Raw genomic sequence first — 19,086 nt, forward strand, 5'->3', positions numbered from 1 at the left:
TTGTTCCGCATTAACTGGCAGACAGCTATTGAATAACGCCTCAAGTCGCTGTCCTCAGCTATCCGCCAGCTCCAATATGTCTGAGCAGTGCCAATACGTAGTAGGACAATGGGCTGGTGTATATCAGAATACGTCTCTAATGAACAGAATGACTTATCTGTACTTAGGAACTGCCAATTGTGCTCATTTCCTATTGCTAGAAAGGCAAGATTGGAATAGAGGATGCCGATGTCGCATCTGAGAGGCTCGACAAATGCGTGGAAGGCTATACCAAAGAGATCATTCGTTAAACTGGGGGGGTTTCAAACAAAGAATCTACCTGTGATTTCTGCAATTTTATTATGAAGAGTAGACAAAACTATGGAAGAACATTTCTATTGTATCATGGCATTAAGACTTGTATATCGGAAGCAACAGACAAGTATGAAACCGAAGCCAACATTTAGATATATCGAGTATGATAAGTCTCCATGTGAGGTAACTCCATCTCATAGGACATCGTAGACGTCCGCTCTTACTCCTCCAAAAGAGCCTTGAACACATCAGCAGGCGTGCGCTTGGGGGGCGCAATCTCCAGCACCTCCTTGCTCGTCGTCGCGACGCTAGCTTTTCCTTCCCAAGACGTCACGGGGGCGAGTCTCACAGTCCCCATCACTGCTGGATGACCCAGGTGCATTAACGAGTCGACAAACGACATGTCTTTATAGCGCACATCATGGACCTTGGTACCGATACACCGCTCCACCATGCTGACGACCTGAGCCCCCGTGATATCCTCCGGCCCGTTCAGAACATACTTGGCCTTGTTGTGCACTGCCGGATCATCCAGAGACAAGAGGTGAGCGGCGAATACCCCAACATCATCTGGATCAATAATGCCGACAGGCGCATCCTCGGACGCCATCAACTTCAGAGTCCCCTGGTTTCCGGTGTTGCGGTACTGTTTGACAAACTCCACAGCTGTGGCAAGATAGAACTGGGAAAAGATGTTCGGCTGCAGGGACGTCCACTGCATGCCGCTGAATTCCGGGTTGCTCAGGAGAGCCTCGACTGCCCAATGCGTACGTGGATAGTAGACGTCAGAGATTGGGTGCACGTTCGCGGCAGTGGTCGAGATCCGCACCACATACTGCACGCCGGCTTTGAGGGCAGCAACGTGAAAGCCTGACTCTTCGGCGAATTGGCTCGGTTCGTTGTGCGATGCAATGAACGCCCTCACAACCTCGTGATCCCGGAGCCAGTCGGCAGTGATTTCAACCCAGTCTTTTTCAATCATTTCAACACCGGGGATTTTGGCCAGCTGCAGCGCGACTGCTCCATTCAGAGAGCGTGTCAGAGCAATGACTCGATGATCAGACAAGGCGTTGCTGGACTTGAGCAATTGAGGTAGGGTTTCGGTTACACTTCGGCCAGTGTTGCCCGTTGCGCCGACAATGAGGATAGTGGGAGCCATGTTGGAAAGAGTGTATTCTTTGGGGTGTTCGAATGGTGAGTATGCGAGTGTGGAATGCGAGTGTGAAGCCATCATTGCTACACTGGAACTACAGGATATTTATACTTGTCTGCCCTCGCGCCCTCTTTCCCCCAGGCTGGGCACCCAGGCTGGGCATGATTACAATACCGAACTCCACGCGTGATAAATCAAAGTGAACAGTTGAGTAATTGCCAGCACTAATTGGCGGGCATACAGGATTCAGTCAGCACTAGCCTGGTGGGATCGCCGGAACTGCCGGATATCCCACCGACGACATATCAATCTCCATCCCACCGGAACATCCCACGTATATTCACATTGATAGGAATATGTCACCACCAAACACATTTATCTGCGACCATCCAGATTGCAATGCACGCTATCGGCGCAAAGAGCACCTGAATCGCCACAAAATCCAACATCTTCCGCAACAGTCTGCTCAATGTCCAGTCTGCGGTCGAGTCTTTGGACGAAAGTAAGCCAACATGATCTCATTTTCCAAGAGCATGTGTTTACGAGTCCTCTAATACAGTGACACCCTTCGTCGACATGTGCGACAGAGGCACCCAGAAGATGAGCCGATGATTCCTACCAGGCAGGCCTGCGTCAATTGTCGGACTCTCAAAGCCCGCTGTGAAGGCGGGCCACCCTGCACCGGATGTCTACGCCGCCGTATTCCCTGCTCCTTCCATGACCATCCAAAAGGGTCGACGGGAGACAATACTTTCGGCCAGATGAGCAAGCCGGATCGCCCCGTCAAGACACAAGACTTCCTGGAGCTCTACTTTCAACGATTTCATCGACATTGGCCATTCGTTCACAGAGGATCATTCAACCCGAGCAATGAAACCCCGCTACTGATCCAGTCGATGGTTGCCATTGGGATGTGGGTTTCTAATGTGCCGAAGACGCAGTCTGCAGCAATCGACCTCCATCAGACCCTCAACGAGGCCATCTATCAACAAAGAGTTCGTAGTTGCACCTATAATCTGTGGCCGGGATGCTAACGGAACCACAGGATAAGTGGGATGCGTCTATTGCAGACAATGTGTCGAGCATGTGCACCTGGCCGATCCCCATGTACCAGGCAATCCTGCTCCACATCATCTTTTCTTTGGTATCCGCTGGCAGTACCCCTGTGGGCCTTGATTTGAAACCTTCACTACCTGGTATTGAGGCTGGTCTTCTCGCCTCATTAGTGGGGAGCTGCAGGGAGTTGGGCATGTTCCAATATCGGAACATCCTTGCGCGATACAAGCCCGGTGATCTTCCTACGTTTGTTTGGGTCGGGGTTGAAGAGGTGAAGCGGTTTGTTCTAGCCCTTTACAAGGTCTGTAGCGCTCTGAGCTGCGATGGGCACACTGCCAATTTCGAAGAATGTACCACTCCGCGGGTGCTGAGCTGGTCGCTCCCTGCAAGCGAGTTACAGTTTCCACCACCAACGCATGATCTGCTCTGGAATGCTAAAGGGAGAGAGGAATGGATGTCTGCCGCCGAAGATGTTGACTGCATAGATTTAGGCGATATGATGGAGTCGGAGTGGATCTCCAAGTCGGCAAATATTTTGCAGCTTGCCTAAGACTACAGATTTCGATGAACGTTTTGCCCAAGTCAGCTCTGGGCGCAATATATATTAATTAATGAAACCGTGCGGCTTCATGTGACGTGAGCATTCTTCTCATGAATACTATGAGGCCTCGGAGGCGTGCAGTGGGTGAGACCGTAGGCCATCATATGGCTATATCTATATATATCGGGGTATCTTGATTATTATCTGAGCAGAGCACCTTCAATGACTGGTTCGATGCCGTCAGGGAAAGAGTCGGTGACTGTGTAAGCTACAAGCTGTCTGGCGACTTTATTGCGTATGATCGAACGAAGTTTGCTCTGGGAGACTGCACTCGCCAGGGCAAAGAAGCTCCTTACTTTCTTGGCTAGATTATGATCACGCTGCTGAATGGCCGATACGGCCGAATTCTGTCTACTTTCAATAATTCTGGCTATTCCTCCACTTAATTCAAGGGAGCATGGTTACGAAATGTGAATGGATGCTGCCATAGCGCTACATATCGCTCCAGCAAATACAGGGTATATGTACATAGTTAGGCTGAATCCGGCATCTCCAATTGTGTTTCGCCTGAAGATGTTCCAAGTACGACATATGAATCACATAAGAAACAATTGCGCCTGCTATGAAGAGTTAGTCTGATTCCCTAGTATTGATATGACTGTTGGGGACAAAGCCATGTCCCTTGGCAAATAGATACAGACTTAGAGACACTTACTATGGCCTGCATTGCTACTTTAAATACAATGTATAACTGGTGTTCAGTTGCGACATTGACCTCGTTAGGCATATCGCCGATACGGTCAGCCGTGTATATCGCCGACTTGCTTCTCCTATCCCAACATCGAGCATATCGGCGACAAGACCTTGATTTTTTATAAAACTTGGCTCCTTTTCTAAAACAGTCTTTTATCCTTTCTCTGAGTACTTTGTCTCCTCTACACAATTGAAATTGATATTGTCCATCAATCATCCATGCTATGGTAGGCCTCCTGTTAGCCGCAACAGCCACGAGATGGGAAGTTCACTTCTAACACAACCTCAGGCATTGAAAAAGCTCGCTACTGTCTTCCACCGAGCCGGTGGGCGATTCAGATTTCTAACAGTGACCACCCAAACAAGGCAGTCCTCAACGTGGCACCGACACACCGTATCCTCGCTCCCGAATCAGAACACCACCAAAAGCCAGGACGAAAAGACCGGCAAGCTTGAATATCTCCTGCACGCAGCCCTCCTCCTCATGTATCTCGAAGATCCCACCCGCTGACTGCACAACTAGAACAACAGCCGACCAGCTCGTCAACTGGGCTCGCCAAGGCTCAATGTGGCCCCTCTCCTTCGGGCTCGCATGCTGCGGCATCGAAATGATGCACGTCTCGATGCCGCGGTACGACCAAGACAGACTGGGTATCATATTCCGCGCGTCGCCTCGTCAAGCCGACGTCATGATTGTTGCAGGCACTGTGACCAACAAAATGGCCCCTGCGTTGAGACAATTGTACGACCAGATGCCGGACCCCAAGTGGGTTATTAGTATGGGGAGCTGCGCGAACGGAGGTGGGTACTATTACTATAGCTATAGCGTGGTCAGGGGCGTGGATCGGATTGTGCCGGTGGATGTTTATGTGCCAGGGTGTCCGCCGACGGCGGAGGCGCTGTTGTATGCAGTTTTTCAGCTGCAGAAGAAGATGAGGAGGACTAAGATCACGAGGATGTGGTATCGGAGGTGAGATGTAGGTGTACAGTGCCGCTTGTCTGTGTATATTAGTGTGTCCAGTCGAGCATAGGAGATGTGCCAACGTATATTTTGAGTCGCCCGAGCATATGAATATATGTTAGGTAGACGACATATCGAGGTCGTGATTCTCCATGGCAGCTGAAGTCTCATCAATTGAGTCACTGTTGAGCAATGCGGAGAATGCGAAGGAGGACACTGCCTCAGATAGGTTCAAGTCACTGAGCGCTGGATCATTGAATAGCGAACCAAAGTCAGGGAGATTTGGATCGTGGCCTGATTGATTGTTATAAGTGAAGTCTGTCGTAGATGGAGTCAATCCGTGTAAGCGCTGATTCTGGATGGGTTCTTGAATGTCTTCTTCTGGAATCTGGCAGCCCAAGCCGTGCAACAGTCGCACAAAGAGGCGATAATACCAGGCGAGGGGAGGCGCATGATCCTTCAGTTTATTCATGACAAACATACAGAGTCGGGCTCTATGCTTCGAAACCTCGACGATATGGGCCGCACATTCACGCATGTTTGCAATTTGGACTGAGAGCGCGGCCAAAACAGCAGCGGAACTTGCGTTGTTAGTTCAATCTGCACTATGGCTTTGCAGAAAAAGACATACCTGCGCGGCAAAGCAAAGTGTAGGAGCTGCAATGACACCAGGTCTTCCAGTATTCGTACAATCTGCACTGCTGCATTAAAGGCAATTGTTCCCACCTTCATTCCGTCGTGGTGTTTCAAACTGCTCCGGCGTAGTAAAATTTGCACAGTGCTAATTTCTGATCAATTTGCGTAACAACAAGGGTGCATCCCAAGCAAACGTTGTCCTTACAAGTAGCTCAAATGGAACAAGGAGGCCCAGGGGATAGTATTCGCAGAAATCATGGATTGTCCGAGTCGTAGTTCGACGGGAAGAGAGTCCTTCCACGATGCAAGAGCATCCAGGCTTTGGGTGACCGGAAATTCATCGGACTCGGCCCTAGCTATCTCTAACATGCATTTGCTCGCTTTTATAGGTTAGCAGTTAAGCAAAGAATGGAGAGGGGAAACATACTGTGCAGGTAGAGCTGTGCTGAATATACCAAGTACAGTCGGGAATCGCGAGATGGATCACCAAACAGATCGGCATTTACTTCATCGTCGTCCGAATCAAAATCGTCGTCATTCAGCATGCCTACATTGCAGTACGCATCATTGATGTGCGGAGTCCTTCCTAGCACAAGTGCTGCAGAGATATCATGGATCTCCCGGGCCAGGTTAGCTGAGGTCCTGTTTCATGCAGGGGTTCGTACATATATGGTCCACCAAAGCCGCTTCCATAATCTTTTATTCCTCACATTCAATCCCGAGTAGGTTTTCCTAGAGAAGGGTTAGTCGACTGACAAAATGTGATTCCGTGTACCAACCGTTGATGCAATCCCAGAGACTGCGCTAAACCGCTCGCAATACCAAGCCAGTGCCACATGTCCTTTTGTTCCAACGGACTACCCCACCAGTACGACAAGAGACAGACCGCTTGAAGGGTAGCTATAGCGTCGGATTCATAGCTCGCATCGTATAGTGTCTTTGCCTTCTGGTAACATGCGAAAGTAGCCGAATACCTGTCGGTAAATCCAGCCTGCCTATAGAGCGTCTCATTGCAGTGGGCCATTGCCACAAAGTACACAGCATGTAGAATAAGAAGCGAAACCCTCCCAGCTTCATATTTGAGCTGGAAATCTGCTCTGTCAAAAATTGGGATCTGAGGGTGGCACAACTCGAAGAAGGTTCGTATAAGGTCCTGACCGATAGTCCGTTCGAATGTTTCGAAGGCCCTATTGGTCTTCAAATAAAGACCCTCGTTCCGACGGTGGTCTTCCAGCAAGCTTCTAGTCGATGGTCCAAGCTGCTTGAGATATAAGTTCTCAATGGTGCCTTCCAAATTGAGGCCATTGGACATAGCACTCAAGGGATCTCCCATTTCATGCAGCATGTACTCAAGATTGGATGAATCCCCATAGTATGTCACCTTGCCATCTGAGCTAGTGGGATGCTGTGAATTCTGTCTTGACGACAACGCTGGCGTGGTAGCATTGTTAGCATCAGAGCTACCTAGTCCGACTGTGATAGTGTCTTGATATGATTCTTCCGACAATGCACTATTGTGGCTACCCTCGTTGTCTTGCCGTCGTTGAGATCGACGCAATGCCGCCCGAGATTCGGTGCGCTGGACACCAGTACGCGGATACCTAAATACTGTCAATTCCATTGAATCCTGCAAACCATTATAAGGGTCCAGGAAGTGGAATATAGAATAGCAGCATACTTTCCACGCCTGGACACGATGGGTTGGCAATCTTGCCCTGCCAATCGACAGTTCGAGCAGGGTCCTTGCTCAGTCCGGTCACACTTCACCCGTCGCAAGTTGCAGGCTTTGCAAGCAACCTTGCACTTGGTTACCATCCTGTGTTGATCGATCGTGGAGGGAAATCATTAGGGAGTTGGTAGCGACAACCTGTTGACTGTTTGGAGATGACATCGCCCTCGGGCCGTCATTTTTCCACACTGTTCAGTCTGTTTTTGTCCGTGCCTGTCCACTTCTCATCTAACACCAGCCATATCGTATATGGGACAGTTTTCCAGTCGACATCATGATGCTGTGCTTTGAACCTCATCGAAGTCCTCTGGCCGCGTAGCTTTGCGTAGTCATTCTTGACTCACGCCACACGAATCCCAAGCGACGCCCAGGGCAAGCACGCAAGTCAATCATAACAAGAGCCCGTCTTAGTACAGGTTATACTTCTATCTGAGTCGGGAAACATCCGTCACAAACGAGACCTCCGAACGGCTGTGCTCTGTGACATGTCTCATCGGTACAATGCCTCGACAACGCAAGTTTAGGATGTTTGATCCAGAATATCTCAGAATAGCGTGAACGATTGAGACATTAGCGGTGTGATTACCGGAGCCATCATCGGAATGTAGTTATTGATCACTGGCGAGATTATCAGTTCAGGAACTTGTTTATACAGATATCATGCTAAATGTCGGACAAACGAATCAGACGCTCCTTACTTATGGCTACGCTTCCTGTGCCGAAACTGCTGACAAGAGCACTACTCTGAGGATAGTATGGACGCGCCACCTCGTAGTGCCGTGAAGGACGACAAGAAGGCGTAATACAGTGCGGAAATAGCGCATTCCAACGCAATATGCATAACCGTCTTTCGTCATTGTACCTCATTTGTCGGACGTGACTCCCGATCCACCCTGTGGAATGTAAATAATAAGAACTCTATCTACACACAGGGCAGTGATATGCGAGAATCAAGGAGTTGAGTCGACACGAAAGTGGGAATATTCTGAACAGGGAGCTATACCTGAGCGAGAGTAGGAGCAGAAATCGTCTCACGATATAAAACAGGCCATTGAACACGTCAACGGCCATCGTTCAGCTCTCTTCAACGTGTCAAAATACGTAACCAATCTCCCAACTGCCAGACGTATCTTCCAACTTGCGATAGATCTCGTCATGGTCGGCCTGATCTGGCGGTACCAGTTAGAGCTGTTCCCAGTCGACGGCCCTGCTGACTCGACTGATAGTCAAGCGAAGCACCACCCGCACTCTCCGTTGCTGTTTTCAAACCACCAGGCTACGTCTCGCCACAGCCTTGCACCGCATTCTCTTGTTCGTATTGAAAACAAACATGGCAACTTTCACACAGCAGCTTCCCTGGGAGCTTTTCATGGAGTCGGTGCCTTCTGCGATAGTATACAATGTCACCACTCCCTAAGACCATTCTATGCGGCGTTCAGTCATCACAAGATGCGTCCGGGATTTATACCTGCTAAGAACATCTGCATCTGGGATACCCCCTTCATGTCAGGCACGATAGCGCCCGCATATATCACAAAGGCATGGCCCAGCTATGATTGCATCCTCCCAGAGCTCATCCATACGATTCCGGACCGGGTTGCGCTTGTCGTTCGTCTCGCGAAAACAAAACTTGTTCGTAAAAGTCGCACTGAGCGTTGATGTTCATAAGAGCCTAGTCCTTCCGGCGGCGGGCCATGCATCGATGGGCTTGGGTCTCCAACTTGTTACGGGCTCCACACAGCCGTCTCGAGGGCAAAGGTAGGCCAGTTGGGCGGTTCACCATTTAGACCCATCCGAGGCCGCGGTAGAAAACAGTCGTCAGCCTACTTGCCCTTCTGGCCTGTCCAGTCCGTGAACGTCGAGGCTACAGACCACTAATAGTTTCCCGCCCTTGGGATTCCCTGGTAATGCAGGCCAGATGAAACCGCGACTGACAGGCTTCTGGTAGTTATATCGTGCGTATGTGAAGGAGGATCCAGATCACTGCTGTACGTCTGGCAAATTGGAGACTGAACTCGACTTCCAATGCGCAGGGATCGTTCTCCAATAAAGAACGCGTCGTCCCCGGAGGTTCACGACGACAATGAACTAGTTCCAGTATCGCTGATGTTCTCGAGGTTCGACAGAATGGCCTGTGCCATGCTCTGAAGGGTGGAAAGGCTTGTGGAGTACACCACGCGATGATTAGGTGGAAGTCCCAATGTCAGGTCTACTTCCATCTTTTCAACCTCTATAGCGTGAGGGTACTTGCCAACCTGAGAGGAGGCCTTAATGTTATACCTTTGGTAGCGTAGTGGTCATTTTGGTCAATAGTACTCCCGGTCGCGCGTCAGCAATTGGAAGGGCTCCCTCTGATGTTGAGACAGGTGGGAGGTGATACACAGAGAGGAGATGATGAGAGGGGGCGAGAAGAAGCCGTATATACCAGTGCTTATTGATTGAAGCTCTTCAATGGAGGTTAGGGTCCTTTCACCAAGGGGATAATCTGCATACATCTTTCATTGTATTCACATATGGCGTTTGCTAGGTGAATATACAAGGCCCGATTAGTCGATGGCTGGTGATGATGAACTATCACATATTGTGGCCCCTGATATGGAACCTTGTCGCATCCCTGAAGTCATCAATAAGTATCATCATATGAGAGCGAAAATAACAGCTGCCTTTGAGTAGAATGATTGACGCTTTGAATGCCATCTTGATTATCCCCAGCCTAGAACTTTGTTGGATGTAGAGGTTCATACCAAAGGGGGACGACTTACTACCGCCAATTCAAGTCCGATATATCAGCCATCATCATCTCCCTATTGTCCAAATTGATCGCGCTTCATCCACAAAAACAAATAATGTCCAGAACATTCTACTAACATCGCTGGTGTCTTGTATGTGACTGTGACTGGAAAGTAAGCCCTTGTTCGCCCGATCGCAGAGACGATGACAGCCTATCGATTAGAAAGCAATGAATCTGCCTTGTACAACGGATTGTGTCCGATTGCATCCCCACGGATCCGCCTCCAGGCAGCCAGCCTAATCTCCGATCAGCACTAGGCAGGAGGCACACCAGAGACGGCCCTCGTATTGTTGGGATCTCATATCCCACACAATCCATCGACCCAATCTAGAGCCGTGGTGCTTGGGCGTGGATACGAGGGAGGCATTGCATCCACAATACCAGGCTGTCCCCAAGAACGCTGCATTGCATTACCAGTGGCAACCCCATCCATGACTTTCTGTGTCACCACCGCCCGCACCATCGCCATCCCAAAGTTCAAACACCAGTCGTCAACCGTTCCAGATGACTTGATGTGTGACGCTGGGCATGCAAGAAACCCGGCGCCCCGTCGGCCGCGACCACTGAGAAGGAGCGAGGGGCGATGGATCCGCGTCAACGGCGATGGCGGTGGAAATGAAGCTCGGTGTGTGTTCTCAGGGGTGGATGGTGGGGGAGGATGACGCTTCTGGCGCAAGGACTGGATCTAACCCGTATGCATGAGCATCCTTCCGCAAGGAGCGGTCTTGAGCTGGTCCGAGTCAGTCTGTGGTGTGTTCATGCCCAAGTCGGTTTGAAGTGTGTGTATTCGATGTGGTACTGGAGGATGCTCTGCGAGGAGAACTGGTGGTGACACGAAGCGGTGATCGACCGGCATCTCAGTGGGTTCTTGCATTGGATGATACATTGAAGTGCTGATGATGGGTATAAGATGTTGTAATTATTATCTCAATCGATTATATAATCCTGATAGAATATTGGAGTCTTGAAGTGAGTGATTTTGTAGTAGTATTCAGCGATATATTGTGGTATTAGGTGAGTATCTATTGTAGCTGCACCGTTCTCCGTAAGTATATCTTGGTGACCCTTACAGATCCCAACACTCCTTGATTTATTCATACTTATACTCTTATAAATCCATACCCTCTGCACTCTACATATACTATCATCTAGACATACCTACATTATTAAGATCATTGATTAACTACCGGTACATGTACTGTTGGGTTAGCAGAAACAATATACCCCAATTGGGCCTAGTGGCAGAACGCGTTCCGGCGATCATTTCGCCGCCGAAGCCTTCCGTGGAAAATAAATCATCATCATCATCCTCTCCATTCCATTCCACTCCACCCACATAAACATCATCTTCCCCTATACTCCTTCTTCCCCCCCTGATATCTCTGAACCCTCCTTCTACCCACTCCAGAGCTCTCCCTCGGAGTAAATGTCCCCCCAATACATGTGGTAAACAGGGAGATGCCGTGGACTGTAACCAATTCCTTCAAGCGGTACGCCTATCCCTTCCCTCCCTTCCTCCCACCTCCAGCTAACAAAAATCCCCCCTCAACCAGCGGTCTGATGATGAAAACATATGGGAGATCCTCCTGGCGCGTCTATGACGATGACCAGCATCCGGCAGCCAAGAAACGACGCGTCCAGTCGGGCAGCGATTCGGACGACGCTGAAAATAGTCTCCAATACGCCATTCGCGAATCCTCCGCCGCCATCCGGTCGAGCCCATCGCGTCGCAACTCCGTTCAGCTCTCAGAAGCTACCGAGGATGTCGCCCTGTCCACGCCGCCCTCATCGCCGCCGCCGCGTCTGAGCCCGCCGCCCGCCAACACGCGCAAACCGACCTTTGCGTTCCTCAAGCGCAAACATGCCTCCGTTACCGCAAAAGACGCCACCCCCAACGGCTCCGGCTCCCCCCTCACCGAGGTCAACTCCAACAGCGTGCGCGCCTCCGTCGATCCGCCCAAGAAGAAAGCTGCTGCTGCGGCGGCCGCCGGCACACCGCATCAGCCCGCCCTGCGCCAGATGCAGATCGACCTGGGCCATGAGGTGCGCCGCACCTGCGCCACCTGCGGCATGGAATACGTCCCGTCCAACGCCGAGGATGCCGCCCTGCACAAGAAATTCCACGATATGAATTCTACCGGCGTCGATCTGGGCAAGGCATTTATGCGCGCCAACGCCTCACGATGGGTCTACGAAGCCACCCGCTTCGACGAGGGATACGTGGTCATCGTCGACCGTAAGGCCTCGCCCACCGCGAAGAACCAGGCCAAGAAGGTCCTCGAGGTCATCAGCAAGGAGCTCTCGTCGCCGGAGATCGAGGACGACGTGCTGTGGAGTCAAATCGAGCCGCCCGAACACCTCCGCGGGTCCCACGGGTCAGCCGAAAAGGTCGATCGCTACAAGGTGTTTTTACATATGAAGGATAGTCGCTGCGTGGGCGCGTGTCTGACGGAGCGCATCTGGGAGGCACACCCGGTTGAGAAGCCCACCGCCCCGCGTAACGGCGTCGACACCGCTGTCACCAGACGCGACGTAACACATCCGGCCATCGTGGGAGTCTCACGCATCTGGACCTCAGGCGCGTCGCGACGAAAGGGCATTGCCATGGATCTGCTGGACTGTGTCGTGAGCAATTTCATTTATGGCATGGAGATCCCCAAAGAGCAGATGGCGTTCAGCCAGCCGACCGAGAGTGGGAAGGCGCTGGCGCAAGCCTTCTTCGGCGACGAGGAGTGGCATGTCTACGAGGAGAGCTGAGAAGCTGATACGCCGACGACACATTTGGATTAGACGTCTCCGGTCTCCGGAGAAGCCGTGGCGGGCTATCCGGCCCCCCGGCGGTTGATACCCTTTTCTTCCTTTTTTGTTTTCTTGCTCCTTTCGGATATGCACACAAGAAGAATCTGCAATGACGATGATCAGTTTTATTTGTTTGTACTACTGGAGGTGTTTGGGACGAGGTGGTGGTCATGGGCTGGAGGTTTGGGGGTAATCCTCTTTTTTATTTATTTTATATTCTCTGTACCATACATATACCTTGATGTTCGTTCTTTAGTTTCCTATGTGATTGCATCGTGATTGATCAGAGAAGACAGAATGCAGTGATCAGTGTTCCTGTTCTACTGGTTGGTACTTGGTACCTCGTAAAGTCTACTACTACTGCTCCTACTACCCAGGTGGCGCTTGCCGAAGCCGCGCGGGTCAGCGCCTCTCTGCGGGCAGCGCCTCACCCTCTCCCCTCGTTCCTGATCCCATCTCGTTCCATTGTTGGTTTCCCCTTCTTGCTCTCATGGTCGGTGTGCCTCCTCTCCTCTACGATGTCTGGGTTAAATCCATTCCGCCCTAAGAAGCCCGAGGGTGTGTCTCTCTCCCCCGCAATCGGGCTGTCAACGGACGGGAAGCTCATGCTGACCGTTGCAGATCCTACAGCTACCCATCCTCCGACGACTGCTCGCCCTGCGCCCGTCCAGTCGGTCACCTCTGTTCCCTCGTATCCTGTGTTTGGCGTTCCGTCCTCGTCTCTGCCTCCGAATGGCGTCTCCCCGTCCCCCGTTGCCGGCGCGTCTGATCCCGCCGATTCGGTAGCGTCGGATGATCAGTCTGTCTCCGACCCATTTCACCAAGACTCGACGACCGACGACGAAAATGCCGGAGTTGACGAAGCCGACATCGCTTGGGCACAACGGAACGCGCCCAATCACTCGCTGACGTCGTCCACGGATGACCGTCGCCGACAATTCAGCGATGCCGCCGCATCCGTAGCGTCATATCCTACACCCCCCACAGGGGCCAAGTCCGCCATGGGACTGCATACTCAGAGTGTCCCGGCCCGTCTGGATGACTATGCTCGTTATCAGGATGACTCGGAAATGTCAGTTAGCTCGGGAACCCCTTATCCGGGTGGTCGCACCGCACAGAGTAGCTCTACCGATCTCTCCCAGACGCCATCCGCACATCCCGCTGGAACATCCTCCCGGCCAGTGACCGGACACTCCACGACGAAATCCCTGACGAGCCGCCCTGGAAACCGGGAGAAGATCCCGCCGCCTCCCCCGAAGAGTCATCATGGAAAACTGATCACGCCGAGTCCTGGCCCTGCCCCCTCCTACACGCCCTCCATCAAAGCCGCCAACCGCTTCTCGTTTCATGGGACGCCCTCTGAAGCGTCCATCTCCCCCAAACCGTCGGTGTCCAATGCGGATTACTTTACGGGCGCCACGGGGAGCCAGCCGGAGCGGGCGATGGAGTCCCTCCGGCGCAGTCAGTCCCAGTATAAGCGTCCACCCACGCCGCCGCTAAGCCGGCGACACAGCCAGATGCGGCGATCGAAAACGACGCACGCAAAGCCGAGCTCCTCCCGATTGTCCATCCCCAACCTCGACGGGGAGAGCTCTGAGTCTCCTCCGCCGAGTCCAGGTGCCTGGTCGTTGACGCCGTCTCGGACGCGGGATGCCCCGTCGACAGAGGCATCCTTGGGCACTCCTCTCCCCACTGGACACACGGGAACTACATCAGCACTGCCCGGAGATACGTCTACGCCGTCGCTGACCTCTCCTCCCGTGCGATCGGGGTCTACCAAATCTACCAAACGGATGTCGCAGGGGAATGTGATGCCACCACCGCCCCCTCCCCGACGGATGCGCGGCTCAAGCGGACAAAGCAGTGACAGCGCGCGGCGGACGAGCATGCGAGAACCGAACCCAGGGGATGAGAATGAGCCGTTTGTGCCGCAGCCCTCGAACGCGCACGACATCCTGGCGGATTTGTCGCGACTGCAGAAGGAGGTGGACGACTTACGGGGACATTACGAGAACCGGAGGGTGAGTCCATGAAGACACGGATGTGTATATACTTTTATCTTTAGGTAGCTCTAAGGCCCCTAGAGTAGGACTGCGGATGGTAGTTATGGCCCTGAATGAATGAATAATGATAGCCCCCATGATATGACGTCATACTCTTCCCGCCCCTTTACGAGGCCATCCATTTCGCTCTCTTTTCCTCTCGTCCTCTTCTCGTATGAATCGTTCCTGAATGTCTCAATATCCCGTCGCGACGATCCCTCCATGCAGTGCAAATCTCTTGTAGCTGTGTCGAGTTAATTGACCTCCTAGGACGTCATTCCGAGCCGTCTCACTGCAGCCCATCGTTTCTCCTTTCGGCCCTGAACCTTCTTCCTCTCCTCCATCCATAATAAGAACCTCCTCGTCCTCATCTTTCCTCTCCACAGTAGCCGATTGAATCCCGACACTTCACTTACCACCCACTTCCTCCCTGACACTCTACGGAGTATACAAACTCACCATGACTACGCCCACTCTCATCAATCTCCCTCCCCCGCCCTCCGACCCGGTGACGCCGTCGGACATGGGCCCGTAAGACTCCATTCCATCGCCTTGTCGATCTACCATCCAGACACTTTTACTAACCAACACAGAGGCACCCCCAACTCCGGCACCACCTCCCTCTCCGCTCTTTCCACGACCGCCATCAAAGACGGCCACACTGGCCAACCCCTCCCTCACAGCCGCCATTCGCATCACTCGCCCTCCGCATCCACCACCTCCACCACCACCCTTGAGGCCGAACGCGCCGATCGCATCTCCCGGCTTGCCGGCCTTGAGCGCGTCGCCACCGCCCGCGCCGGCGGCCACTCCCATCACCCCCAGCGCCACGTCCGCCGCCTCGCACCCGGGCTACTACTTCGAGGGCACCCCGACCCTGAAAGAACGCAGCACCGTCGGCAGCGCCAGCGCCACCGGGAGCGTTGGCGCCCGCACCACCTGGGCCAGCGGCAGCGACGCCTTCGACGCCGACAAGATGAGCGAGGACCCCGACCCGGACGATCGCGCCTCCAGCGTCGGCGACCTCAGCGACGAGGGCGATGCGAGTCTGGTCGGCTTCGGCGAGGGCGCGAGCACTATCAGCGGTCCGACGTCGTCCGCGGCGCATCTGCAGCAGCATCACCTTCAGCATCATCCCGGCTTGAACCGTATGTCCTCGGGCTCCGGTCGGCCGGGTTCCTTTGGCGCCGTTGCGTTCTCCCCGGCTGGGTCGGTGACCCCCGAGCCTGGGGTGCAGGATGCCAGAATGGTCGATGGGGTCACGTATGATGCGGATGTGGTGGATACGACCATTAGGACGCCCCGGTTGGCGACACCGGCGAGTCGGGAGGAGGGCGATCGGGTGTAGGTAGGCGTTATTTGGATTTGATGTATTTTATTTTTTTTTTTATTGTTAGCTTTGCGCGATTGATATTGCCATAATTGTAGGATACGAATTTAGTCGTCATTTTTATCGTGGATTTTATACTCCGTAGAGTCATGGACGGTGTTTAGTAGCCTAAGTTTTCAGGCATCACTGAGGCGGAAGGCGACTGCGGTGGAATTTTCCCACCGCTTTGTCTTCCTCCCCACTCTTCTCTCTTCTTCCTCTTCCTCTTCCTCCTCTTCCTCTCCCTCTCCCTCCCTCACTCACTCGCGCTCCTCGCTCGCTCGCATTCTCCCCCCGCCGTCTTCCTGTCCCATTCATTGCTGGCATTGACTTGTCAAGCATCCCCAAAACCACTGGACTGGAGACCCGACGACTTTGCCAAGTTCAGCTGTTCCTTTGTGCGTCTGCCTGTTGCGTCAGACAACTTTCCACGCCACAACCTGTCGCCTGGGAACCCGTCGTCGCTTTCGTCGTCGCTTGTAAGACATTGTCTTCCGAGACCGATATCTGAACGGTCTTTACGGTTTGAACCGCTTGAAACGGCTTGTAGCGCTGTTCCGAAATCCGTCCACGATCGCCATCGTCCGTGACGCGACACCTGCACACTCGGCTTCTCCGACCCTTTTGATTGTCGACGATCTTGCACCGTCGTCGCCTGCGCTTCTCATTGCGCTGATATTCCCGATCAATTAGAGTTTTCCCGAGCACACGGTTGGTTCGATATGGCCGCTCCCACGCAGCTTGCTTGTGCGTTCCCGTTCCTGGTGCCGTTCGCATCCCGGACATGACCAATGGCTAATTCGTGCAGTCCGTACCGTCAAGGGGATCGGTATCTTCGATGCGGCCCCGGTGTATGAGCCTTTGGCGGGGTTTGAGCGGTAGGTCCAGACCAGCACCCGATCGAGTGGCGAGACGAGACTGACAATTCAGACCCGAGGGAAACCTCCGTTGCAGTGCGTATTCGCCCTGCGGCCGGTATTTCGCCTGGGCCTCTCCGGAGAAGTATGTCCCCCTTCCAAGTAGGCGGCGAACCAGTCTAATGGGTGTAGGGTCACCATCGTCGACCCCTCCGTCGGTCACGTCGTCTCGACCATCCCCGCCGAGAATGTCTTCGAGCTGGGCTTCTCCCCCCTCGGAACCTACCTCATCACCTGGCAACGTCCGTCCAAGGACGCCAATGGCGACGCCACCAAGAACCTCAAGGTCTGGCAGGTCGTGGAGCAGGCGCCCGACGCCCCCGCCGAGACCCATACTGTCGTGGGGAGCTGGGTCCAGAAGTCGCAGACCGGCTGGAACCTCCAGTACACGGCCGACGAGCGCTTCTGCGCTCGCGTCGTCACCAACGAGGTCCAGTTCTTCCAGAGCGATAACCTGGCCAAGGTGTGGAATAAGCTGCGGGTCGAGGGCGTGAGTGATTTTTCGCTCTCGCCGGGTAAGAACCCGTCGGTTGCTGTTTTTGTGCCAGAGCGCAAGGTACGTTGCGTCTATTATATGCCATATGTATGGGTGTTGGTATTGACAACGACAGGGCCAACCTGCGGCGGTCAAATTGTTCATGGTCCCTCAGTTCGGGGCGCCGGTCTCGCAGAAAACTTTCTTCAAGGGCGACAAGGTCCAGCTGAAGTGGAATGCGTCTGGTACGACTTGTATTGTGCTCGCGCAGACCGAGGTGGACAAGACCGGCAAGAGTTACTACGGAGAGACTACCCTGTACCTGCTGAGCATTACGGGCGGCTTCGACTCCCGCGTGGATTTGGGTATGTACTGGAAACATGAAGCGTCCGTCACCATCGCTGACACTGTCTAGATAAGGAGGGCCCGATCCACGACGTCACCTGGTCGCCCAACTCGAAGGAGTTTGGTGTCGTCTACGGTTACATGCCGGCCAAGACCACCATCTTCAACTTCCGCGGCGTGCCTCAACACAACTTTGCGCTCGCCCCGCGGAATACCATCCTCTTCTCTCCCCACGGACGCTTTGTCTTGGTGGCCGGCTTCGGTAACTTGGCCGGCCAGATGGACATCTACGACCTGGAGAAGAACTATCACAAGGTCACCACGGTGGAGGCCTCCAATGCCAGCGTGTGCGCCTGGTCCCCTGACGGTCAGTTCATCCTGACCGCCACGACCAGCCCGCGGCTGCGCGTCGACAACGGTATCCGTATCTGGCACGTCAGCGGCGCCCTCATGTACAACGAGGACATGCACGAGCTGTACGACGTCTTCTGGAGACCCCAGTCCACCACACAGCACCCGCTGACCGACCCCTTCAACCCGCTGCCCACGCCGCACCCCTCTGCGGTCGCCTATCTCAGCACCCGCAAGGCCCCCGTCAAGCCGGCCGGCGCGTACCGTCCCCCTGGCGCCCGCGGACAGCTCACCCCGCTGGCCTTCAAGCGCGAGGACCAGGGCGGCGCTGCGTATGTCCGCGACGGTATCACCGGCCTGAACGGCTTCGGCCGGTCCCGTCAACGCGCCGTACCTGGCGCCGAGCCCGCCGAGGAGTATCTGCCCCCGGGTGCTGCGCCCGGCGGTGGCGTGGCCCTGCCCCCTGGCGCGGACCAGCCTGAGAAGCTGTCCAAATCGGCGGCGCGCAACAAGAAGAAGCGCGAGGCGAAGAAGCAGCGCGATGCCGAGGACGGCGACGTCTCGCAGAGCCAGAGCCCCGAGCGTCGCAACGACAAGGGCGGCCACGAGCGCAGCAAGTCCAAGGCCAACGGGGCGCCCGCCAAGCCGGCGGCTGCCCCTGCGCCTGCTCCCGCGCCGGCCCCTGTGGAGGACAGCGGAGCGCCCACCGCGCAGGACAAGAAGATCCGCGGACTCTTGAAGAAGATCCGGGCGATCGACGAGCTGAAAATGCGGCTTGCGGGTGGCGAGAAGCTGGAGGACACGCAGATGAAGAAGATCCAGACGGAGGAGGCGGTGCGGAAGGAGCTGGAGGGGTTGGGATATAACGGATGAT

General features: G+C 53.9%; 7 protein-coding genes across 7 annotated transcripts; 5 read left to right on the forward strand and 2 right to left on the reverse strand.

Annotated features, from left to right (window-relative positions):
* Nucleotides 1-514: 514 nt before the first annotated feature.
* On the reverse strand, nt 515-1,453 carry ATEG_08925 (SDR family oxidoreductase; the record flags this gene model as incomplete). The annotated part of the gene is made up of 1 exon (XM_001217510.1): nt 515-1,453. The coding sequence occupies one exon, from the start codon at nt 1,451-1,453 to the stop codon at nt 515-517; it is 939 nt and encodes a 312-aa protein (XP_001217511.1).
* Nucleotides 1,454-1,959: 506 nt separating this feature from the next.
* ATEG_08926 (Zn(II)2Cys6 transcription factor) lies at nt 1,960-3,053 on the forward strand (the record flags this gene model as incomplete). The annotated part of the gene is made up of 3 exons (XM_001217511.1): nt 1,960-1,982; nt 2,007-2,442; nt 2,493-3,053. The coding sequence occupies 3 exons, from the start codon at nt 1,960-1,962 to the stop codon at nt 3,051-3,053; spliced, it is 1,020 nt and encodes a 339-aa protein (XP_001217512.1).
* Nucleotides 3,054-4,876: 1,823 nt separating this feature from the next.
* Nucleotides 4,877-7,209, reverse strand: ATEG_08927 (Zn(II)2Cys6 transcription factor; the record flags this gene model as incomplete). Its single annotated transcript, XM_001217512.1, has 7 exons — nt 4,877-5,339; nt 5,390-5,539; nt 5,600-5,774; nt 5,822-6,011; nt 6,060-6,126; nt 6,174-6,995; nt 7,073-7,209. The coding sequence occupies 7 exons, from the start codon at nt 7,207-7,209 to the stop codon at nt 4,877-4,879; spliced, it is 2,004 nt and encodes a 667-aa protein (XP_001217513.1).
* Nucleotides 7,210-11,372: 4,163 nt separating this feature from the next.
* ATEG_08928 (ESCO family N-acetyltransferase) lies at nt 11,373-12,671 on the forward strand (the record flags this gene model as incomplete). The annotated part of the gene is made up of 2 exons (XM_001217513.1): nt 11,373-11,404; nt 11,468-12,671. The coding sequence occupies 2 exons, from the start codon at nt 11,373-11,375 to the stop codon at nt 12,669-12,671; spliced, it is 1,236 nt and encodes a 411-aa protein (XP_001217514.1).
* A 560-nt stretch (nt 12,672-13,231) lies between these two features.
* On the forward strand, nt 13,232-14,802 carry ATEG_08929 (uncharacterized protein; the record flags this gene model as incomplete). Its single annotated transcript, XM_001217514.1, has 2 exons — nt 13,232-14,734; nt 14,779-14,802. The coding sequence occupies 2 exons, from the start codon at nt 13,232-13,234 to the stop codon at nt 14,800-14,802; spliced, it is 1,527 nt and encodes a 508-aa protein (XP_001217515.1).
* A 476-nt stretch (nt 14,803-15,278) lies between these two features.
* Nucleotides 15,279-16,024, forward strand: ATEG_08930 (uncharacterized protein; the record flags this gene model as incomplete). The annotated part of the gene is made up of 2 exons (XM_001217515.1): nt 15,279-15,286; nt 15,349-16,024. 2 exons carry the CDS (start codon nt 15,279-15,281, stop codon nt 16,022-16,024), a joined length of 684 nt encoding a protein of 227 aa, XP_001217516.1.
* Nucleotides 16,025-16,846: 822 nt separating this feature from the next.
* On the forward strand, nt 16,847-19,085 carry ATEG_08931 (translation initiation factor 2A; the record flags this gene model as incomplete). The annotated part of the gene is made up of 6 exons (XM_001217516.1): nt 16,847-16,871; nt 16,933-17,002; nt 17,055-17,126; nt 17,174-17,597; nt 17,653-17,881; nt 17,932-19,085. 6 exons carry the CDS (start codon nt 16,847-16,849, stop codon nt 19,083-19,085), a joined length of 1,974 nt encoding a protein of 657 aa, XP_001217517.1.
* Nucleotide 19,086: the final 1 nt, after the last annotated feature.

The sequence above is a fragment of the Aspergillus terreus genome, genomic scaffold (assembly GCF_000149615.1).
Source record: "Aspergillus terreus NIH2624 scaffold_13 genomic scaffold, whole genome shotgun sequence".
Lineage (NCBI taxonomy): Eukaryota > Fungi > Ascomycota > Eurotiomycetes > Eurotiales > Aspergillaceae > Aspergillus > Aspergillus terreus.